This window comes from Pseudoliparis swirei, chromosome 23 (genome assembly GCF_029220125.1).
Source record: "Pseudoliparis swirei isolate HS2019 ecotype Mariana Trench chromosome 23, NWPU_hadal_v1, whole genome shotgun sequence".
Lineage (NCBI taxonomy): Eukaryota > Metazoa > Chordata > Actinopteri > Perciformes > Liparidae > Pseudoliparis > Pseudoliparis swirei.
This window is the reverse complement of record NC_079410.1, coordinates 10,768,368-10,793,442: the sequence shown is the minus strand read 5'-3', so window position 1 is coordinate 10,793,442 and position 25,075 is coordinate 10,768,368. Positions and strand designations below refer to the sequence as shown.

At 43.1% G+C, this 25,075-nt stretch overlaps 1 protein-coding gene across 4 annotated transcripts; it reads left to right on the top strand.

The window, feature by feature from the left end:
- The first annotated feature begins 126 nt into the window (after positions 1 to 126).
- Positions 127 to 25,075, top strand: sun1b (Sad1 and UNC84 domain containing 1b). Of its 4 annotated transcripts, none has more exons than XM_056407699.1 (23): positions 2,899 to 3,140; positions 5,026 to 5,123; positions 12,566 to 12,760; positions 13,068 to 13,330; positions 14,270 to 14,524; positions 14,669 to 14,803; positions 15,062 to 15,190; positions 15,886 to 15,969; positions 16,708 to 16,818; positions 16,939 to 17,058; positions 17,205 to 17,298; positions 17,829 to 17,887; positions 18,209 to 18,411; positions 18,661 to 18,936; positions 19,036 to 19,128; positions 20,420 to 20,511; positions 20,598 to 20,742; positions 20,848 to 21,174; positions 21,292 to 21,376; positions 22,349 to 22,464; positions 22,906 to 23,073; positions 23,155 to 23,247; positions 23,334 to 25,075. In XM_056407699.1, exons 2-23 carry the CDS (start codon positions 5,041 to 5,043, stop codon positions 23,448 to 23,450), a joined length of 3,243 nt encoding a protein of 1,080 aa, XP_056263674.1. In that variant the 5' UTR covers positions 2,899 to 3,140; positions 5,026 to 5,040; the 3' UTR covers positions 23,451 to 25,075. The 4 variants fall into 4 exon arrangements, with proteins under 4 accessions (XP_056263676.1, XP_056263674.1, XP_056263673.1 ...); XM_056407698.1 differs by lacking the exon at positions 2,899 to 3,140 and adding an exon at positions 3,176 to 4,626; XM_056407701.1 differs by lacking the exons at positions 2,899 to 3,140; positions 5,026 to 5,123 and adding an exon at positions 127 to 219.

The following is a 25,075-nucleotide window of genomic DNA, read 5'->3' as shown; positions in this document are numbered from 1 at the left end:
GCGGTTTGACAGATCCCATATATGGTCATTTTTACCATATAAGGCTCGACGCACGTGACGTTACCGTCGCAACGGAAAATATGACAGTGTGTGCAGGAAAGGCAAACGTTGGATTAAGGTCCTCTTTTGAGGGGAGTGAAGCTCTAACGAACTGCACGTAGCGTTTAATAACTTCAGGATACACACATTTGACAGTCGCCAGCGTCAGAGTCTCTACATGTGAGTAGTATTATCTTCTGTATTAATAAATATGTAAATTAACTATATCCACACGTGCTGTCCTGAACTGTCAGAGGAGGCTACACTTTTAAATTTCCTGATGGCAAGCGGCACTTTTTGTTTCTGTGCTAAGGGTGTTTTTTGAGACTGTTAGCTAACTGCAGAGTTTCTACTGAAAAGAAACAACAACAAGAAGAGGCAGGAGACCGACTCTGCTTGTGTTTTTTCCTGACCATTAAGCAGTGCAGTAGCAGGAAGCTAAATTAAGCTAGTGTATTGGTCACTAAACAGACTAGCCTACTAAGTGAGAGATAAGTTAACTTATCTCTCACTGAAATAACGGGAAGGCTTGTTGAATTGGCTTTCAATAAACGTCCAACGACGTCCTGTCTGCTGTGACTGTTTCCTTGTACTTAACTTTAGACAAGTCAGAGCATCCATGCGAAGCAATAGGCGGCACTTCTGCCCTCTTCCGCCATCGGTCTCATCCGGGAGACTCAAACATTTTGTTTCGCGGCAGTAATATTAGCTTCCGGCTAGTTCTTCTTGAACAACACGCTTTGTGTCAGTTCACCTTTCCCCTTGGTCCTACAGGCTGTTCCAGACACAGAGGACTAGGGTCATGGCTGAAAGAAGAGGGCACATATTGTCATACATTTACTCATTCATTTAATATGTCGAGGTACTTTCCTTGTGTATTTTCTTTTTTTTGAAACTTCATACTTCTTTGGACTCTAATACATACATTTTTAGCTTTGGAAAATGTTCAGATTAATATGATAGAAAACGCATGATAAAATAAAGTAATGTTAACCTTGTTGGCTTGCGACACTACACTAAAGCAAATACATGGTTATATTTTGTTGCATGCTTTTGTTTTTTTCTTCTTTCCTCTGTCATTAATCAAACCCTCAGATTTATCTTGAGACATTTCAGAGAGTTTTTCATGGACATTGTGACATGTAACAGTAAAGGCACAGGTGTAAATAATAACATTAATGATCGCTGAGTTCAATTTAGTTGCGTTGAGTTTGTTGTTCGGTATCGTGCATGCTTTTTCAATTTAAAAATTAAACAAATTAAATTGTTTTGCACTACATATGCAGCTGCCCATGCACCTTGAACTTTGACCCTCTGGCTTGTGCATCTCCTGCAGACAGGATTGTGGGCTTAGAATAGACAGAAAAACATGCTGGCTTGCACACTGCAAAATTTAACCGGACCTGAAACATCCTGGTAGTTTTGGAACGTACTGCATTTAACACACTAAATGTTTTCCTGTCACACCAAATAACATGGCAGTATGGTAAAACACAGTTAAATAGAACGGAGCCACCGTGAGGGGGCCCCATCCTTAACCACTGGACTGAGCGATACCTAATATGCTAGTTTTATGGAATGCTATTATGTTACTAATGTTGTATTGTTGTCTTGGTATTTTTACTTGCGTAAAGGATTTGAATGTCTTTCCCCACTGGCTTGCAAATCTAAAACACAGTTGTTCTTTTCATAAATGTCTTATCTATGCTGAAACTGGGTGTGAACAGCATAGATCTAAATGAAGTGTACAGTCTGCTGTCCAGGAGATGGCGCCTCGCCGCAGACCGTATTGCTCTCATCAGATCTTATGATTCAGATTTAGGTATAAATAATATTTATATATCTCTGTGGAAAATGTTCGGATACGTCGGTAAAAACCTTGCAATCGAAATTATACTTGAGTAAAAGTACATAACTGCTACCAGCTAAACTGCACTTAAATGATGAAACATACTCACTCAAATCTACTCTGCTGTTACATTTGAGAGACCTCAAGGCCCCGAAAGATATTTTTATCAAGATGAATGTAAAGTTGTTGTTACATGCAACAATATGAAATGGATAATAATTTGGGGGACTTTAGGAACTCTGCTGTTAGTTTGTTGCAGGACAATTTACAACTCTTTATTATTATGGTCCACAATGACTTTCACAATTACCAGCATAACCTTTCACTACACCGACTTGAGAAGGTCCAACTAATAAACGTCTGTTATTGATTATCTGTGTACTTTTAGACTTTCTCAATGCTTCATCTTTGATTCACTTGATCTTATCTCCTCTTATCGTTCCTGCAATTAAGCGTGGCGGGATATGACACAAACGTACCATTTTTGATCTTGCACTTGTTTACTTGATGATTGATCATTAACAATGGTCGCTTACAATGTATTTCGTAATGATAATATTTTTCTGGGGTCTTAAAGACAAATTGTGCTTCAAGTTTCATTGGAGTAACAATAGCGAGCTGTCAAATAATACCAATAGGCATAATGATAATGCATAGTCTAATAGTGCATGGACATACACACATTACATAACATAATACATTTTGAGTGGCATATCAATATTAGTGTTTTCAGAAATGTGTTTACGGTTGTTCTGGTGGCAGATGTGATACAACGGCCTTTACTTTCAGTTGACATCTGTTAGGGGGTCAATGTCAACGTAAACAATAGTGCGACCCCTCTCGGTGCACCGGGCTCCAGCGGCGGCCCGGGCGTCCCGCCGTCGCGATGCTTTCTGTCCTCCAATAGATTTAAAGTGTGCGCACTGGCCGACAATAGAGGGCCGCGGAGTGGGAGGATCAGCTCGCCAGAGATCCTTCTGGCTTTGTTCCGACCGGGAAGCCATTTTGGAAATCCGCTTGTTGTGCTCTAGCAGAACACTCTCGAGCGACTGGCAAACGTTAGTTTTTTCACCAGACGAATAACGTTTCGGATCTGTGGGTCTGCAGCGATAGATCATCTTTTTGGTTCCGTTCGTCGGGATGCTGGCCGGAGTTTGCGTCTTCCGTGATCGTAATGTTTGGATATTTTCCCTGTTTGGATTACGCTCTTTAAAAGAATAATAACATACATGGACTCTCAGACGCGGGCAAGGTGACATGCTACGATGACATGCGATGCGTTCATCTTACGACGATGTTCTGTTGTGGATGAGGCATTTCGATTTATCCACATCGATTGGGTCCTTGCTGAGCTCCTTTACCCACAACTAACGCAATTTCAGGCCTTATTTTTATTGTGTGATTATTTCACATCTGCGAAATTTGCAGACAATAACTGTCGCGCGTGTCATTAGGAGTACGTAGTGTTGACGTATGGATGTAAATAGAGCCAGCGTGATGCGACATGGGAACAGCGCGTCTTCCCTCAAGTCTATAAGTCGGTGCTTTCGCGTTGTCTAAAATACATGGCATCTAAATTTAGCACCGGGCAATGTGAGCCAGTAACGGGGCTTGTATGTAATTTGCCCGGACCCTATGTGCGGTTATTAATACACTGGATGTGTGTTTTAAACGTCGCCTGTCTCGACAGTAGATGGATTTATCGCAGCACTCGCAGTGTGCGTAAAGGAGCCAGCCGGACGGACGTGCGAGGAGACATGCAGCCCTGTGGGACAGGTGTCCCTGGGTTGCGTGTGTGTGTGTGTGTGTGTGTAGTCGGATGAACGCATGCTCTGTTGTTGTTGAACCTGTCTCTTGAGTTATGAGCTCCAGAATGACGCTGGTATACAAGTTGAGTGCCAGCATTAAGCACTGGCGTCATGATTCACCAGTTTAGTCAAACTAAAACTAATCTGCAGTAAAGTAGTCCCCTTGGCGTTTAGATATGTGTTTCTATTTATCCTTTTCGGCTCGGACGTAGATTTTAAACGTTAAGATTAATGGTTGAGGAGGATTTTTGGAAAAGCCATCTGTTTCTATTTGTTGCTTTGCTTCTGCATCATTAGAAGTTGGAGTATGTTAGATTGAGCCAGGGTTAAAACCTTTTATATAAACTGACAAAACTAATCAACATTTTACCTGGATATGCTCTGCAGTTTTGGCTGAAAATATACACCCAGTTGCCAGTTTAGTAGGAATACCTGACTTAAACTAACGCAGTCTAATAGAGTCCTTTAATATATCCTACCTTCACGAAGCTACAATGCACAGTTTCATTCATATATTGCAGCACTGTTGTATTGGGCTACATTGTGTTTTAGCAAGGTGCACCAATGAACTGGCAGTTTATGGTATGATGGTAATTGTACTTGCACACCTTGTTTCCGTAATGCCAGTTTTGCAATGCATGACAAGCCCTCAGAGCAGTTGTTTCCCGCCCATTGCCCACTACTTAGCCCCACCCCTTGCTGTTTCACTTGGTTTCATAATACGGCTCACTCTCCGTGTGGAGCTTACCCAAGCAGTCGCTGTAGAAGTAGCCGTCCCGGTGAGGAGTCTACTTCATATAACAGGACTGAGGATCGTCTCGGTCCTCTCTCTACCAGCCGTTCCTGTGTCAGTTGCCGACCGAAGGAGAAGAGACGAGTCATTCATTACAGCTTCGTCAACAACCAGCCAGAGCCAGCATGCAGGAAAAGGTCGGCCGATGCTCATCTACTGTCGGAGGAAAAGGAATGTCCAGCAGCTCTCATCAGGGCCTGCAGTAACCAGTGGCTGTGATCGTTGGAGAGCAGCTCAATGAACCACGTTATGATTGGTTTGAGTAGAGGAAGAGGATTTACCAGTGCTGTATTGAATTTGATGTATAGATGCGCTTCTGAATCAATTTTTAAATGAGTGTTTAACACAATGGCAGCTCTGGAGCTCATTAGAAAAATTAAGTTGTCTGCAAGAGACGGGCTGAACAAGGCAAATGAATGCGTGTGTGTGTGTGTGTATATGTGTGCGTATGGTTTGTTTGTTTGTGCTTGTTATCTCCACCAAACCATGTCCGATTTGGCTTAAAGAGTCCTATCCTTGCATCCTGATTCTTGCAGCCTAAACAAAGAAGAATGAACATGGATTTTTCCCAACTGCACACATACACGCCGCCACAGTGTGCTCCCGAGAACACCGGCTATACCTACTCTCTCAGGTGAGACGGCATCAAACCTTCAGGCCGATGGCATTTCAGTTCCCCCCCGCCTGTCCTTTGTGTCTCCAGGTAGAACAAACTCAGAATGTCAACCAGCTGCTATGTTCCATTTGTTCTCTGGTCTCTTTTTTTGTTGAACTTAATGATAATATGTTACCTTTTGTCATATGTCAGTGCAACACACTGAAAGGGTTCTAGGCTGTCAAATTATGCCAGAGGTTGTTTTACCTTTACTGCTGGTGTTGGTTTTCTGTTGAAAGACAAAACCAATAAGAGCAATGAGCCGACTGTGTTGTTTTTAGGAAGCAGCTTGCGTTGATAGTCCAGCGCTGTTTCCCAGTGAGATTGGAAACTGATAACAAAAATAATCCCAGTATGATATGTTTAAATGTATTTACTTTTTATTACATTATTGTTTCTTAACTAGAGGTTTCAGTAAGTCGGCTCCTTTTTTATTTATTTGTTTCCAACCCAAAGAATCCTGTGGTTTTGATGACTCAGCCTCATGAGTTGGTGTGAATGTGTTTGTATGCTTGGGAATTTGAGAACCTTGCCCAGGGTAAAAACCGAGCGTGGGATATATCTGTATTTACTGTTCCTATAATGTAGATTAAAGGTGCCAACTTCAGCTTTTGAGAAGTTCAAGGCAGCCCTGTCAGTTTTGGAGCTCATGTCACGCCGACCTCTACCCGCACTCTTCATCCATGTATTGTTTCTCGGCCTCCTCATCACGGCTCGTACTGTAGGTGTGGTCGGCACTTACCTAGGAAAGCCTGTGCTTGTGGAGGAATGCTGTTGTCAGAACAGAAAGGGTGTGTCAGGCAAAAAATGAAAGGACACTTGGCCCCATGCTTAACTCACTTTACGACTTTGGGGAAGTCGAGAGTTTCTGCATGGTGTTTCGGACTAGAGGCCCAACAATTAAATTGAAACCAGAACCCCATCAGATATCCAGGTGTGTGTTTCTTACAGAATGGCAGAGTGCATTGTGAAACCGGCTTTGGGCATTCTTCCTGTCCAGCTGAACAAGTTCAGGCTGAAGTCTGTTTAAGGTGACAATTATTTGAGTTGCATTCCTTATGTATTATGTCTGCAGCTTTTATATTTCTATAGGTTGTGTGAATGGCGTTGATGCACAGTGGGGCATTTGCCTGCTGGGTGATTTCATGTCGATATGTAGAATAGCTGGTATGACGGCTAAATAAACCCTTGATAACATCCTCATGATTTCAGGTCAGCACACTAAGTGCATACCAGCAATGTGAAAACTAGTCTGAGTCACACAGTGGACTGAGGCGGAGTAAGATCAATGTGCTAAAGCTAGTTTGACACCCCCCTGGAATCTGCCTGTCAGATTGAAAAGATGAAACAAGCTAATCGTGTTCCTTTGAATGCCGTCAGCTGAGAAGCTATTAATGAACCTTTGTCACAACCGTGGCCCTAATCCCAGGATTAGGCACCTAGGTTATGCTTCTAGACCAGCGAGTCGATAGACCTGTGATTCAAATGGCCTCGGTGTGCTCCAGCTGAGCGTCTAATGATTCCCAGCTCTCGTGAAAAATCTGTAATAAAATATAAATCAGCTAACTGAAGGCAGTTGGTTGCATGTCTTTGTCTCCGCCTCTCAGTAACTGCTATATTGTATTTTTACCAAAGTTTAGCAATATGAACCCATCCGAGAGTCTTCTGTGTCCGTCGCCCACAGTGAGAACAAGAGAGCAGCTCAAACACTGGAGTCAGGTGTCAGAAACCGTTGGCCCATCTGCTGCCAAAACTCAAAAAGCAGTGACACGTTTTGTGCCATTGAATGGCCGAGAGGCAGTGAGAGCCGCCCACGCTATCACGACCTGTTCCTGTCCACCTGCCAGAGAGGGACCATTACAACCAGGACCACCACGTTTGATTGAATTTAATTGATATTGTATGAATTGGGGGGAAAGACTTTCCTAACAAGGTGTTTATTGGTGAATTGGAAAGCTTCTTTCCTCTCTCTTTATCATTATCTGTGTCATATAGAAGATATGAAGGTGGTTTGTGCACTAAGGGATTTGAAAAATCTACAATGTCTTTAATTCACATCTTTTGAGAATTCACATACACTTTGAAAGATTTTAGTTTGATTTCAAATAATCTAGTATTTATTTCTCTGAAGCAGTTTTATCCCTTGGATCTGAAAACGCGACTCCTTCCTTTTTTTAAACTGGTAATATTATTTTGACTTTTCTATTTTTTCCAGCTCAATGCTGACAGGCTCTGCCCATCTCCTCACTGGGTGCTGTGTTTGGACTTACTCAGACCCTTCATATTTTATGATGGTGGAAGTGGGTCACTGGGTCTGGGGTGCTTTTCCACCAAGTGATTGCTGAAGAGTGACGATCATAAGCAGCAGCAGTGATAGCCATCTGGTTTTGTATATGGTCGTCTTAGAAGAGCAGCAGCTGATGGAAAAGATGAACATTGTATGAGGGATAAGCGGTAGAAAATGTCCAAACTCAACCCTCCATCTTGTAGAAGTACAAATGAAAACTTATGTTTATTTTATTCAAGCTTTGAATGCTGGTGGAAAAAGCTTTTAAATTTTTTTATTAACACTTTTCATTTATAGTGTTACTTTTAAAGCAGTCTACATACATCTGAGAGGGCATATGAAATACAGTTTATCTTTTATGAATCCCGCTCTCCAACACGAGGCCAGTTGGACAGGTGTCGTTCACGCTGCTGTCGCAGTTGTTCTGACATCTGTTCCGAGTGTATTTCAGTTCGTGCAGCACTGTTCCAGGGCCGAGCGACAGCAGCTGGAGCCGAACTGTGCCGAGGTCGCTCAACCCACGACAACACAGACTTTTATTTAACTCTTCCTTTTTTTCAAACTGTCACTACTCCAATGAACAAATCCGTGACAAATTATAAAAGCCAAACGCCGGCCGTCCCCTTGTATGCATAAAGCGTTTGTGGAGGTGTTTTACACGTCGGAAGCATTTCTGTTTCTGCATCTGGAAATACTAACATGTCCAGCCTCTGCTTCTAATCACAGTCGCTCATGAGCCAGGCAACATGAAACGGCACATTATAGTGCTATAACATGGCGAGCAAAGGACACTATTGGAGAAAAAGAGAGAGTGTGGGCAGAATAAAAGTGGTTTTCGTGGGAGGGAACAAGAGGGAGGGCTGGAGCGATCCTAATCAGTGCAACATTCTACCCACCCAGAGATAGTTGGGTGGAAATTTAAAGATTCTGTTCTCGACTCTCAGTTCCTGGCCTCTGGTAAATATCGGCCTCAGCACCTCAGGGGAAAGTCTTTCTGTAACAGTTTGTGGAAACGCAAAGACTGATTTGGGATTTCTCTTTTAGCTGAATTTCAGTTGACTAAATGAGTTCAGTATACTTTTAGTAAACACAGCATGGTCCCACGAGTAGGGAGGAGATTCAAAATGAATTGTTGAGAATGGGGTGTTGGTAGTGGTCCAACCCATGATGACTTGAGACTCTTTCTGCTTATGCTTACAGTATTCTCATATAATGTACAAATGTATGGATTATAGAGCCAACCAAGAATAATACTCATTTATTAGAGTATCATAGATCTGACTGTTGGTAAGGCTGTTAGCATTAACAGGCATCAAATATTGTTGTATTAATCTTTTAATCCATATCATGGTAAGACAAGAATCTCTGAGTGGACTCAAAAGAGACATGCAGTACACACTAATCGCGAACTAACGATTGTTTTTCATTTGCTGTCACTGAAAGTTTTTGCTCCATGAATATAATTGGGATAAGCCCCTTGTTTTGTGAAAAGCTTTTTCCAGTGTTCTTGTGCGCATGAGTGTTCAGGCTTGTTTGCCAGCATTTGCCAGGGCTTTTGTGGAGACTTACAATCCACGAGGTTTCTATAATCTTTGAAAAAATGTGTGTGTTTGAGACTACAAACGGTGGCCAGTGTTTCGTATTTGGGTACTGATTGACACTGTCGTTCCATGTGGAATTCTAGCAAAGAAATCAATCAACCATTTAATTGTTTGCCAGAGTATTAGGAACTCACTTTATTTACCAAACAATTAATTAATTAATAGTATGCAGGTGTGTGTCTGTAGTGTGCCATCTGTATGTGCATTTAGTTGCAGCTCCAAAAGGTAATGATTACATCATTGTTCAGGTAATCCATTTTGCTCCAATTAAACCATCAGTAATGTTTCTTTGAGTCCAGAATGTCATCTGTTAAATTTGAGACCACTTCTGCGTTGTCGAAGGTAAAGGTCGTAGACGTGGTCCTCGCACGTGAACCGGATGTCTCGCCGTGTCCGTTCGGTGTGCTTTGTGACGGCCGCTCGCATTTAGCAGCGACCATGCAAAGCAGGCAGAAGGTGGGTGGGTGGCGAGTCCTTTTAGTGGCAGCGAACAAACATGGGACTGGAAGTGTAGACGCACCAGAAGTGACGTTACTAAAGTTTTGTGTCTTGGTCGTGGAGGAAGTTGTCTTCCGTGGTTTTTTGGTTTGATCTGAAAGAAATGATGACGAGCCTTTCCATCTTGGCTGCTGCTGTGAGCCCAACACAATCTGTTCACATTGTTTTCTGATATTTTTGAGTTTTACGACATACACATAGGTTGACAATTGTGTCTATTAGGCAGCTGATTCCCACCAATGTTGAGCACCTGTCACTGTGCAAACTATCATGTGGTAAATTGCACAACATAAGCTAAACAAATGTAGAATACTATCTGCTCTGATGCTGTGTGTAGTTGTGTCTTGTAAGAAAGCCGGCTGTGCCCACCGAGTGGGAGGAATACCAAAGCTTTATTAGTGTTATGTAAGGAGGGATTCCAGAAAGCTGAATGCCAGGATGAAAGTATCCTCTGTTCCTCTTTATCCTTTCTGTATGTCTCTATCTTTCTCTTTAAACTCTGTTCTGAAAGCACAGTGTCCATCTCTATTTTTATCAGTGTGGGCCGTGGGAGCGCCCGAGAGAGAGCAGCACACCGGGAAAGAAAAACAAACAAAAATTGCGAACCAATTGAATATTGTTTACAGCTTCTGATGAGGCAGGATGGGATCTTTACAGTCACTAAGTGTTACATCTTTTTCGTTTGTTTAAGGACTGTGGGATTGCCAGTGCCACGTGGAGAGGGACCTCTTAATGTTGTTGAAATAAAGATCTATGTGACTGTTCCTGATTTGCCAGGTAGAGCCGAGCGTTGCATTGCTCCTGGCTCGAGGCTACACACACATAGACTGACATTAGTCTGATTTATTTCTCACACACACCCTGCTCTGCACAAGTCTTCAACGCCCCAGGTGCTCAGTTTAGCAATGAATCCTGAACTAATATCTCCCGTTATGAAAAACTATGTTGCTTGTTTGTTTACACATGAAGACATGGACCTGGAAGCAAGTTTAGGAACTCTGCAGCTGTATTTTACAACTGATTAGTTTGTTAATAACATATTGTTATTAAGGGGCTGCACGGTGGTGTAGTGGCTAGAACTGTCACCTCACAGCAAGAGGGCCCCGGGTTCGGATCCTTGTGTGTGTGTGTGGAGCATGTTCTCTCCTTGTCAGCGTTTTTTCCCGCCGGGTTCTCAGGCTTCCTCCCACAGTCCAAAGACCTGCAGTTCAGTTAATTGGACTCTAAATTGCACCGTGAGTGTGAGCGGATGGTTGTCTGTCTATCTGTGCCCTGCCTTCACCCAATGACGGCTGGAATCGGCTCCAGCGCCCCGCAACCCTAAAAATAGGATCAATGGAATAGAATATTGTTCTTAAGTCATATGGCCCACTGGAATTGGGTTTCAGTTGGATGCTCTGCAGTCAAAGCAAACACAAAAACAAACTGCACTGCCCCGCTGATATTTACCATGATTTGAAAGTCAAATTTTAATCGGACAAGCAGGGATGGAAATGTGATGGAAAGTAGATTGTTTGGTTGATATCAGGCCCTCCTGTGTTCAGCTACTCTGAGATTATCTCCTCCCTCGGTCCCATGTTCTCTACGACAGGAAGCCACAGTGACTTAGACTCTCAACTCTTCTTGCATGGCCTCTTGTTCTGGTATTATTGGCGGTGTGTAACTGTCTAGATGTATATTTATGGTCTGCTTGATAGCGTCGGCGTTCCTTCTGGCTGAGATATATTTTTCGTAGGTATGTGACTGTCGGGAGACGGGTGTGTCGTGCACAGAAACATGCTCCTCGAAGTACAGGAGCACACAGACATAATTGCACTGTTTGGAGAGGTTTTTAATAATGCTACCCATATTTTCTCAAATCTCTCTTGGTGGACAGCGAGACATCTAGAGAGGGTCGTGTTAAAAAAAGATGATTGGAGGCTGCCAGTGTATTTCATAAATACACATGTAAACAAGGACGTTGGTCTTAAACATGTAGCGTTATGGTAGCTGATCAACAACGGAGAGCTGCCTCCCTGCTCGTGTGTTCAGAGTCCTTCACTAAAGCACATAATTGGCTCTCGGTGTGTACGCCTCCTGGTTTAAGGCCAGAGAGCAACGTGCCCTGTACTGTTGATATTGCTCACTGTCGTTGGTCCAGTTGTAAAGACTCTTGTTTGTACAGCAACGGTCCCTCCTTTTCAAGCGCTAACAGGAAGTTTGTTCTCTGTCCTCCAAAGTCTGTTGCTCCTCCTTTTCATCCACCTTCCTGTGTGCGTCTGTGGAGTAATTAGGCTTGACCGAGTCGGACCCCATGCTGAGGACTGTACGGTCTGCAAAGTGCAGCAGTGTTTGGTCATTTCAGTTTGTGTTATTATAACTGATCACTGATGGCTTACAATATTTGTATTGTGTGAATAGAAATCAATATTAAATCTGATTGATTTTAATTTGCTTCTAAAATTGAACCTTCTTTTACCACAGTTTAGCTATGTTTGTTTGCATTAGCTAGAAGGGATATATATTTATATATATACTTATTTGTGTCATGGTTCCACTGTATTCGGCAGCTCCTGCCCTGCTGCCTGTTAGTCGTGTCTGAATGTTGGCCTTGACTCTGCTTGCCTCCTCTGCCAGGTGGGTGTGGCCCCGTGAGTCATAACGGTGTGGCAAACCAAAAATGTACAAAACTCATGATCTGTTTCTACTTCCGGTTGGCTTTCGAATGCAGTGAGTCCACAGGCCGGGTGGATACTTTGCGGAATCCATTTGGCCGATTCTTTTGTCTTGTTTTCTCCCTCTGAGTCACTTCCTTCTCGGCCCACTGCCAGTTGCAGCGATCAAACGGCATCGCAGCTCTCTATACAGACTGTTCCTGCACTTTTTACATTTTTGTTTTAAAAGAAAGCCTCTCTTAAGACGGTGCACACATTATGAAGAGTACCGGATATCCCTGTATTGATTTAAGGTTGGAGTCGGTCGCGGCCCATTTGTTGTCTCCTCAGGAACGACCACTTTCTAACTTTCTTGCTCTTTCTGCTCCACTCCTCCCTCAGCTCCAGCTACTCCACAGCAGCGCTAGATTTTGAGAAGGAGCACCACATTGCTGCCGTTTACGAGTCTCCCAGGATGTCACGGCGGAGCCTGCGTCTGCAGACAGGCGCCGGTCACGATGGCAACGAGACCCTGGCTGATTACTCCCAGAACCACAGCAATAGCAGCAGCTACACCAGCACCAGGAGAGAGACACGGTGAGACCAGGACCGGATACTCGCAACTAAGAAAGCAATTAAATTGAGTGTGGAGCATGTCGCTCGAACAGAGTCGTACAAGTCATTATTATTATTAATAGTCAGTGATATTTGTTTTCATGCGTGTTAGTATAGATGTAAACATTTCTAAAACTATGCTGAAACGACCGTGTGGACGGAGATCGTTTACATTTTTAAATCATTTGACGAAACATCAACGTATTATTGTGGCTGTAGCCCTAAAGTGCTCGAGGCTGTAAGTTTACATGCAACAAAACTCACAGCTCTTTATGTTCTGCTCTCCCAGGACTCTGCGGAGTAAAAAGCAGCAGTCCAGTTCCAGCTCACTGTCTTTATCCTTGAGCCAAGCCGCCACACCGAGGAAAACCCTCTCCTTCTCAGCTGCAAATACCCCGATTAACAACAGCAGCAGCAGCAGCAGCAGCAGCATCATTCATGAAGGCAACACGGCGTCTGATGGCTCTTTGCTCTCCTCCATGCTGGACCAGTCCTACCTGAGACAACGCACCATCATCACAACCACCACTACGTCTGTGGATGGAAACTGGGGTCAGTTGATGAAAATGTGGATTACATCACAAATTAACTATTATTTGAGCATATTGTATTATATCATAGCATTTATTTGACTTCCACCATGCAGAATATACTTAACTTAACCAGTAAATTACCGTATTTTAAAGCTTTTATTTATTTAGTTGGTTAATCTTTACATAATCTAAACGGTGTTCGTTGTGCACACTGATTTCTTGAGCATACATCACACAGCAAGGTTTACTCATTCAGGGTTTTTTAGCTTTGTTGACCTAAAATTTACAATCCTGGCTATCCGGTCTGAACCTGGGTATCAACTAGTTCTTCAGTGGTAGCAGCAAAGTAATTAATCAAGACTGGAGCATATCATCAATAACATTAAACCATTGATCTACATGGGAAAACTGTGCTGTGAATCCCAAATGTATTTCAGTGCAATAAAATACATGTAATTAAAACACAAAGCTAGAATAGTATAAGACCCAGTAGAAAGTGATGCAATGGTAAATACTAGTTACAGGTTAAAATGTCACGTGTGAGATTATTGCATTGCTTTCATAACCGTATAACCTACCGTTGATATTGTTTCTTCTGCTTATTTACTTAAGTATGGGCTTGAATACCTATAATTAGCCTAATTATTATTTTATTTGGCCGGGCCGTGCACATTAATAATAAAAAATAAATGCAGCACTGTATCACGTATTTATGTAACGCTGACAGAGCCCAAAGTGAGTACTTCAGAAAAATGTTCCATTTGTTCCGATTTTGAATTCTACTATGAATTAATACTTTCTCCACCACTGTATGTATCCACAAGTATACTATGTAACACATTAAGGAATATAATACTTGCTTCGTAATGTCTTTTTGTTATTATTTTTTATAAAGTATTCGTAGTTTCCCTGTGTGTTTATTGCGTCGCGACTTATCTTTCACATGCTGTCCTCTCAGGGAGAAGCTCAAATGTCAACGGCGACGCCAGCGCGTCAAAGTCTCACACCTCACGCACCAACGGATACCTCTGCAAAGGCTGCTCCTTTCACTCTCACAAGACGGACTCCCCTATCTCACAGTGTTCATTATCATCATCGTCATCATCGTCGTCTCAGGCTGCAGAAGCTTCCTCAGGCGGCCTCTTCTCCTCTTCGTCCTCGTCACCTTTCACAAGCATATACTCCAGAGACAGGAGTCGAAGGAACAAGACGGGTGAGAACCTGTTGCGTTGGGGTGAAATGTTGCATTTAAAATGCTGTTCTTCCTCAAGTTCTGCCAATTTATTGGAGCTGGAAGGTGACATTGCTCGCATGTTGTAATGAGGTGAATGTAATTGGTCGTGGCGTCTCTCTCCAGGTGTCCTGGTGTCGATGTCTAACACGTGTGTGCGCTACAGCCAACGAGCCCTGGCCCCCATCGTGTCCTTCGTCACCCTGCTCTTCAACAATGTGCTCTGGCTGGGTTCATGGGCCAGGAGCCATGCAGGAAAAGGTATAAAAACAAGAGATGCTCTTTTCTTCATCCCTCATTCTGTTTTTGTTGTTTTCTTTTCTTCTGTCTTTTGCAGTGGCAATTTCTCCTGAGTTTCATGTTCTATTCCACATGTAATTACCTTTTCTCTCGCCGAATTTCCGTAGCATCCTGTCTCTTTTCTCCCGGACTATCTTATCACCATTTTCTGTTTATTACTTTGTATCTCTAGCAACGCCTCGACTGTGTTTTGACTAACAGTGATTGGTGTGTCACCAGATGTCCTCACATCATTTTCGGCCTCGATGAGGCGAGCCGTGTCCTCCAGTTTATCCCAACTGTGGCTGTTTAAGCAGACCACTCTCCACAGGATGATGGGCTACAGGGCTCATGGCTATGAAGGAAAAGGTACCAGCTTTAACTACACAGGGCAGAGGTCAAGGGTCACAGCCAGCCCCTGACTCTTTTGCTGCTCTTCTATTACTAAACTTTCTTCACTATTTCTCTCCTTCCTAAGATCTTTCCTCCTAAGGAGTAAGAAGCCTCTTAATAGTTTAATTGACTTTGAGGGACCTCTTCATAATCTGTTTCTTTCTCTCCGGCTTTCACTGTTGCTTTCTAATTTTGAAGGCAAAAGTATACTATAAACAAAATATAAACGAATCATCTCCTTGTACATCCCCCAAATTCGGACAAAACAATCGCATGACAAGTTGCATCTTTTAATTCACTTGAGATGGTGAGAAGATGGACACTTTCATGAAAACTCGAGCGGAGCTTAAAATACCCCCTAAATGTTTTATTTCTAGTATACTGCTGATTTTAATTAGTTTCTTTCACAGCTGCGGTAGAGTTTCCTCAACTCACTCTTCTGTATTCTTGTTTCTAGCAGTTATAAACATGTATCCTCTTTAACCATTTTCATGCACAGCTATTCTCATTTTCTTCACGATGGCATCAAGCTCCTCAGCTGTCACATTGGTGACTTGTGCATTTACTCTTCTTCTTCTTCTTTTTCTTCATTAATCGCTTATTTTTTCATAATTTTCTCACACAATGTGGTTTTTGTTATTTAAAAAAATATGTTGTCCATTTGTTTGCAGCTCACTCAAGTTTCTGTGGAAGCTTGAATGTGAAGGATCTGGTGACTGAAGATGCATCACATCTCAAACTCAATGGTTCCCTTTGTAAGCAGACACACACACACCTTTTTCTTTCTCCCTCTACTTGGTGTTTTCTTGTGGTATCGGTGATTGACAGACTTAATTATATGCGTGACCAGAGAACAGAGGTTGTGTGAACTGCTTTAACCAAACTTCTTTCAATCAAGTTAGTCCTCCAAATATTTTTCAAGGGACGATTTGACACCAAATCGCAACATTAATTCTGATTATTTCAGAAATATTGATAAACTTTAACATCCTGTTGTACTATAAGTACAATTCAAGTTTTTATTTTACACTTATAAAAAGACGGTCAGTTCGTGGACTTCTCTCTGAAATTTAGAAATAATAAAACAATTATAAAACATATATAAAAACAAATAATGCAGTTTCGCTCAGCTGACTAATTAACGTTTTGGTTCATAGAAAAATACATAATCCTAATATTGGGATTGAGGTTTACTTCACCCGCCCCAAAGTTGTACATTTAGGCTCATAATTACGGTAAGAATATAGTGAAATATTAGCTGTTCATGTTGTCATCACATACAGTGAATTGCATATTGCGCAACATGCATGCCGGCCGCCCACTTGTATTTACATATGATTTAGTGTTTATTATTAATTTGGTTGCTTTGGCTATTTGTAGATTTTTCTTAATATTTTTTTCGTTCTTGTTATTCATCTTGATGTCATTCATTCACGCATCCTTTGTTTTTGTGTCTTCTTTTTGGCTGCCATCCATCATTTCGGTGCACACAGGCAACGACTGTAAAGGACAGCAGCATTCAGAGACGCACACCGTCCGCCTCACACGGTCCTCCAGGCCTCGGCGCCTGGTGGGGGCCCTGTGGAGCGTCCTAGTTTACACAGGTTAACCAGCACCTCACTAATGTCGATGACAGCCTGTAAACACACTGTTACTGACGGGTCTATAACTCCACCTCTGACTGCAATCAATCAGTTTACTTTTTCATTTTCTTTGTCTTCCAGGTCACTTTCTCATCCGGCAAGGTTACGGTGTGCTGAGAGGAGGCCAAGCGGTGGGATCACGGATCGGCACAGTGGCGCAGAGGCTCCTGTCGTTTTTCTGGATGCTCTTGGCAGCTCCAGGTTGGTGGCGCTTAAGTCTCATCCGCTTTGAAAAATGTGACTTCTCTTTTTCTTTTTTCTTTTTTCTTTTTTGTCAATATGGTCTGAATGGGTTCTCATTCTCAGTCTGTATGTGTTTTTCTTTTATATTTATTAAATCTGCCCAGTTAAGGCAGGCAGGGGACTTCTGTGGTTTCTTGCAACCGGGTGGTACCAGCTGGTGTCTCTCATGTCTCTCCTCAACGTCTTCTTTCTGACGCGGTAAGAGCTTGTTCTCTCTTTTCATAAACCTTAATTGCTGGATGTGTAAATAAGCAACTGTTTGTTAACCGGTTCACATTATGATCTTTATGAGGTGTCATTGTGTTATTGTTATGCCCCTACATGACCAACAAGGGCGTACATGTTTTAAATAGATGCTTTTCTTCATAATCATTCAGATTTAATGATTGCTTTTTAATAAGAGATAGTTTCAGTTGCTGAAGTTCTTAGATTGTTGAATATTTAGAGAACGATAAAAACATTAAAATGTACAAATGTATTTCATCATTTTTTACAATAAAGCCAAACTTTTTAGAGCTATGGCAGCAATCATGATGGAGGTATTTACCAGGTGGATTGAAATACTGCATTTTGATGAATAATTCAATGGAACTTGTCACAAGGAGCAGTGCCTGTATTCTTCAGAGAATTTACCATTTTGATTCAAAGGGTCCTTGTCTGTTTTTATTAACACAAGCACTCGTGTCAGTTGTGCGTCTATCTAACCGTTGTGTGACTCTGTGTTTCAGATGCCTTCCCAAACTTTGGAGGCTCCTGCTGCTCCTTTTGCCCTTTTTGCTTCTCCTTGGTGAGTTTTTAAAAAGCGTTCTCTTCCTTTTTACAGCAGGTGTATTTATTGACTCATTTAGTCAGCAAATAGAGAGTCAGTCAGCCTTCAGAGAGACGGGAGATATCCTTACCAGCACGCATCCCCAGAGTATGCTACAAATACAGTATCAGATTCAGGTCTGGTACCTTTTATAACTGACAACTTTACATTAATGTCTGTATGGTAGCATCTAGGAAGGTTAACGCACACTCATAAACCCACAAAGTTTAACCTTATTCAAACTCATCAGAAATGTGTTTTATATTATGGGCAATATCACAATCTATTTTCTATATGCAGCTTTCTGGTGGTGGGGACCGTCCACTGCCGCCCTGCTCGCCTACCTCCCAGCCATAAACCTAACCGAGTGGCGTCCCGCGTCTCCCTTCACCCTGCTGTCTAACTTGGTGCCAGCTTCTGCTCCTGTTCCTGCCTCGGCCCCCGTCCCTGCAGCAGAGAGTCCAGTGGAGCTCACCCCAGCCACCCCGGTCTCACAGGCACCAGTAAGATACAAAGATGAAACAGTTAATTGCTCTAGTTAACTATTTGAAATACTATATTATTATGGTAATATTATTATAGTTCAAGCTGTTTTCTATTTCAGATATTCTTTCGCCCAACACTTAATTGCCCACAGATACTGTGTATTTTAGAGAAGAATCAAACTATTGTATGTTTGTGTGAATGCCAGTTGTTTTGGTGTTGCCACGTTTAAAACATCTTTTTTTAAATGCCAACCTTTTCTTCCAAAGCCGTTCCTTCATCCTGTGGTGGTCTCAAGTCTGGACTTGGAACGGCTGGAGCGCGTGGAGCGCCAACTGAGCCTGCTGTGGGCACGAGTCCAGCAGGGTGATCAGAGGCAGGAGCAGCGTCACGGGGACGTAGTGGTTCTCTACAGCACCCTGAAGGAGCAGCTCCACACTCAGACCGACAGGGACAGCCTGGGATTGTGGGTGTCCTCCCTGCTGGAGCAGAGACTCGGCGTGTTACGGGGAGAAGTGGAGCGGGAGAACACGCACAGAGCGGAGGTAAAGAGATGAAGAGAAGTGTCTTACAGTGGTGATGTTTTTATTCCAAAAAAATCTACAAGAGTCTCACTCTCTTTCTCTTCATCCGGCTCCTTGCAGAGTGCAGAGCAGCAGAAACAGCAGCAAGAGGGTCAGGCCACCCGGCTGGCCGATTTAGCGTTGCTGCTCAATGCGCTGGCTGCCAAGACTGAGGTACTTTTGAACTCAAATACATCTTGAAAGCGTACCTGCAAGATGGCTTATTTTACATACTACGTACATACTTGCCACTGTTATGTAAATGTCACATTAGTGTCTTTGTAAGTAGATGTGAAATTCAGTAGATGCATCATAAAAACAAGCAGACACAAGATTGCAATCAACGACAAAGCACCGAATGAAAGACGAATGTGAAACATACAAATCCTGAAGTCTAATTATTAACAAACTAGAGATGCACTGATTGCAAGTTTCTTCTGATTCAGATTTTTTTGAAAAGTCAGATTGACTTTCGAGGAATTCTAACAGACAGCAAAACTCTAGAAAAACTTTTTTTACCACCAACCCGGAAAATAATTTATATAGTCCCAGACTCTGTGTAAAATATTTTAAATGTTATCCTTTTACTTTGTTATTGTCATCTATAGTGGTTATTTGCCACATTAATAAAAAAAAGTATTCAGAAATAAAGGACTGTATTCAACTGTTTGCTTTAAATAAAAAATTTTAAATCTCATCATTAGTATTACATTATTTATTATAATCTGCTAAAAGGTAATGTTTGGAAGTTAAACCAGTCATAATCCCTCTAATATCTATTTTATGTTGCTGTGAAAACATCTTGTTTAAACAACTATTTATTCCAGGTTTCTATCCATAAATACATTGATCATACATCATGATAGTGAGATAATTTACCATGTCCCAATTATCAGTTTCACCGAGTAGATCTTGAAGGCAACGTTAGCTGTTAGCTTTATTGTTAGCAGGACTGTGCTGTCGGCAGGTTACTCTGAATGAGAATGAATTACAATGCATTTAGTTAGTTGTTCCAAAAGTGTTTTTGGTTGTTCCTCCTCAGCATATTTTGGACTTGTGTGACAAACTGTGAGCTGTCGTCTTTACTCGCCGACATTTGTGGTTGTGACGTTTCCTGTCTGTGCTGCTGTGTGCTGACGTAAAACTATAATGCGGAGGCACACGTGTTCAAATGTGCCCGGCTAAAAAAAGAGAAATTAATCACAGTCACCAGTCTTGGCTGATCAGCTGTAAACCAGCCGGTTTCTAACCTTGCATGGGATCCATCCATCAGTGTATGAATGGGTGAATGATGACAAGTTTTGAGTTGTCAGAAGAGTAGAAAAATAGGTAAAGTAGGTCCATTTACCATTTATGTAAATGAGCTGTGGTGCTGTATCTAATGTAAGTGTGTGCTTGGGAAAATGCCATTGTTTGTATTTTCTGTGCTTTTTTCCGTAATCATATACATGACATTTTGTTTTAGGAGGTGCAAGAGAAGCAGCAGCAGCAGCATGAACATGAGAAGCAGGAAAGAGAGAAGGAGATGGTCACTTCAGCAGACACAGTTCCCGTCAGGTACAAAGCACAATCATTTGTTTTTCTTTATTAGGTGTTATGCATATTTTCTCACCACTCACGTGTGGATTCTGTCTTTCCCTCAGTGTGGGTGTGAAGCAAGAGGAACATGATGCTCTGCTCGTCGAGGTGCAGAGACTTGAGGTGGAGCTGACCAAAATCCGAGAAGACCTGCAGGGTGTTGTGGGATGTAAGGGGAAGTGTGAGCAGCTGGACACTCTGCAGGAGACGGTAGGAAACATAAATATTGACTTGTTTGAGCTTTAATTTGTCCTTGCTGTGAATCAGTTTTCTATACAGGTCTATTCATTAGATGTCTGTGTGTCCTTGTCACAGATATCAGCCCAGGTGTCCTCCCAGGTGTCCTCCCAGGTGTCCTCCCAGGTGCGTCAGGAGTTGCAGGCCCTGTTCTTCGGCAGTGGAGAGCAAGGAGCGGTGCCGGAGTCTCTGATCCTCTGGCTGTCCCAGCGCTACATGACCACACCCGACCTGCAGGCTGCCCTGTCCTCACTGGAGCGGAGCATCCTGAGAAACCTGTCCCTGCAGCTGGAGCTGAACCGGGCCCAAACCCTGGGCGAGGCCGAGTCCCAAGCCAAGACCATCGTTAAGACTGTAGCAGGAACGGTCCAACACAGTGCTGCTGCTCAGGGACTGACAGAAGAGGTAATGAGCATCCACGCCGACTGTCAACATCATCACTGTGGAGGCCGAGCTCTCTTCACATGAGTGTTTGAGGCCCTTATTTAATCTGTAACTCTTGTGATGTGGTCTCTCCTCCAGCAAGTGAAGCTGATTGTCCAAAACGCTTTGAGGCTCTACTCCCAGGATCGAACGGGCCTGGTGGACTACGCCCTGGAGTCGGGAGGTAAGAAAGGAGCCTCGCATCGACATCAGTGCCTGTCCATCCGGGTCTTTACTCTCTAAAGGGTAGATGTGTCCGCTAGCTGCACTGTGCCCGCATGTGCTTCTCTTATGTAATGTTGGTGCAGGCATTAGTCAGACCAGAGGACGACAGGGTATTAACAGCAAAAGCTCAGGCTCCATTATCTGGCGTGTTAATGAGCAGTCTGTTGACCTACATGAGAGTCGCTTCACAGAACGCGTCAGTACTGAGACGCCCAGGTAGCCGAGTAGTTGAGACACACCCGAACACTCGCAACCACCCGGGTTGGGTTTGAGCCGGGGACCTTTACTTAATTTCCCAAAATGTCCCGTCTGTCTCGACTCCTCCTATTAATTCAGGCTGAGATGCCGACATTTTTTTAAAAGATTGTAGGCGTGGCCATTTCAACTGATATGCGTTTACAGATTTGGGGCATGATTTTTGGCTTGGGTTTAATGATTTTATTAAACTCCTATCATTCAAATTAAGGCCACCAAGAGCATCTGACTGACTAATTTCATGTTTAGAGGTGCATGTTACGACATAACTGTTTAAACAACCTCTTATTTACTGTATGGCGTTTACTGTGTGATGTACTGCCACTGATTAATAATACTATTGAAAATGTAATTTGTTTTCAAATTGGGTGAGCTTTTTATTTCGGGCGAGGCAGGAAACTCTGCAGTCGAAGCTTCCCTTTTTAAGTCACTGAGGCAGCAGCTCATGATGAGGAAACCTCAGCCAACATTCAATTCAGTTTATATTCATTTTCACAAATTACAAATTTTTCTCAGTGCTTTACAACCTGTACATATAGACATCCCTGTCCCAGAACCTCACATCGGAGTTGCAACTGCAACATGCAGTTGCAACAATACACACAAACTGTGCAGGATGATTGAGCCCCAACACATAAATATAAAATCCACACTTCCTCTTCCCCTGTGCGCTCAGGTGGCAGCATTCTCGGCACTCGCTGCTCCGAGACGTACAAGACCAAGACGGCCCTCATGAGTCTGTTCGGCCTGTCGCTCTGGTACTTCTCCCAGTCGCCACGCGTCGTCATCCAGGTGAGTCCGTTTGACTGATGATATAAAGATAGTTACAGGATCGCTTTCCAATGCTCCACCCCCGTCTTAAAACAATAGTCGGGAGAAACAACTTAGTATTGTGTGATCGCTCCTCCATCGGCGGGGAAACGCAACGAGGGAATTTAGTCGCTTGTGAGATATTCACTCGGTCTGCTGAAACCTCGTCTCGCCTTCTGTCCCCATCACGGACGGTGAAAGCCCAAGATGATCTTCTAACGGCCTGTATGAACAGGAGGAATGATGACTGGCAGCTAAACCTGTTTAAATGTGTATATGCTCACCAGCCTATTGCATCCTTAAAGCATATTATGATTTAGGATCTACGGTTGGGTCTTCTTTGGTTGATGAACTATATTGAGTTGAATTATTGTTGCTGTTGAATGATTGGTGGGTAAGAAAAGTGATTATTTATCCCCACAGCCCGATGTGTACCCCGGTAACTGCTGGGCGTTCAAAGGATCTCAGGGTTATCTGGTGATCCGGTTGTCCCTGAAGATCCGGCCCACATCCTTCTGCGTGGAGCACATCCCCAAGGCCCTGTCCCCGACGGGGAACATCACCAGCGCCCTGCGCAACTTCACTGTTTTTGTAAGGACCATCGTCATAGTAAAAGCATTGCAACTGGACACAGTGGATGAGTGCCTATTTTCACGAGTTGTTTTCATACAGGGTCTCGATGACGAGTACCAGGGAGAAGGAAAGCTGCTGGGGAACTACATGTATGAGGAAGATGGGGAGTCACTGCAAAGCTTTCCCGTTATGGTAACTTACGGCGCTCCTCCTAACCGATTAGAACTGGGGTCCTTGTCTGCCAGCGTGTTGTGAACACTCCCCCTCTTGTCTTTCAGGAGCAGAACGACGGGGCCTTCCAGATCATCGAGGTGCGGGTGCTATCCAACTGGGGTCATCCAGAGTACACCTGCATGTACCGCTTTCGAGTTCATGGAGAACCTCGGCCTCATTAAACTGACCGCTACCATTCTGTACATAGCTCTCGCCAACTTCTTTAAAGCGGCGCCGACTCTGCTGGCCTCTGAATGACGCGGTGACGTTGTGGATTATTAAAGGAGTGTGCCCAGACTGAATCATGAACATGTGTTTTGTAAGAATCTCAGCGAAGTCTGTATAGAGAACGTCAGTGGTCGCGGAAGAGGAGTAGAACCACAGAAGAAGCTAAAACTCCCAGTCCCCCCTCTTCATGAAAAGGCCTCTTGCACTGAATCAGGCTGAGGGCCGGCCGGCTCCACTGAGCGGACGATCCATCCCCGTCCTGGCACCTTCCACTCCGACAGGGAGGTGGACGCTTGAAATGGGGGATTAAAGACTCATTTCCACTATTTCTTCACACACGGCATATTTTTGAGTTCTGTTTTCCATCATCTGTATTTAACTTTGATTTCCTGTCCGTCGACTATTTTCCCGATCGAAGCCCCTTTGGCCCGTGGCGCTGTCCGGCCATGTCCCTCTCTTTGGTGCTGCCAAGTCTCTGCAATGGATTTAATTGAGCTGTTTGGGCAGCTTGCAGGACTGGACCCCGCTCACAGTGGGTGTGTAAGTGGACCTGCAAGGTGTGTACTACAGTCGAGACTCGGCGTCACGCATCCATATAGACAGCCATACCTTCTGGAACACAATAGGCTGCGTATGGACACTGAATGTTTCCTCAAGTGGAGGCGTGATGCAAATCGTCCTCTAGCTTCACAGCAACACGACTCAGCTGAACTGCGCGCTGTTCCGAGTATTAGGAGGCTCTTCACTATGTACCTTTGACAATATGCATATGGTTATGGATGGACTCCAGAACGAATTCTAGCATGTGATTCTTCCCAAACTACCCCTTAACTTTTACATGCATCATGAGTGTTATTGCGCTTTGAAGTTGTGGCTCCTGTGCCTGGATCTTAATTGACTAATGACTGATGTTGAAGGCTACTTAATAACTCCTCCTGTAGACAAGAGTGTGACTTTTCTTTTCAGTTTCTCTAAAGAGGGGACTCTGTCTCCTAGCTCAGTTCTAAACGTCCTCCTCACATGAAACCCTGAAGGAATGTAAATTGTATATTTCGTTGTTGATAGTTGGTCCTTTATAATATCTGCTTTTATTAGTGTTGCTTTGTAAAAAAGAAAATTCATCCCATCAATATCAGAATTATTGTATTACTACCATAATGTGTACTGTTTCTCATTGTAGTGTTTAGCTTGTTTTTATTTTTAATTTTTTGGCGGGTGGGGGGGGGGGGCTTGATGTCGGAGGATGCACTGCAACAGCTTGTTAGAGATATGTTTGTGGCACAGGTCTTCACAATTGGTTATGGCGGGTGAGTAATGATCATTTTCAGTTGCATATATGTTTATTTCATTATCTTATTTATTAACAAGTCAAATTGCGAATGGAAGAAATTATTTACTGCAATGTATATTTTGTCAAAAGCTGTTCAGTGCATTTTGGAACCATCTTGGGACTTCTTTTTTTTTTTTTTTTTAAGATAAATTGCTATTTTTGTTCAGTCATGAGATGACAACTGCTTTGGAATATATTCCAATAAAGACTTTAATTTTGAAGAACTTCTCAAGATTAATATAATCATGA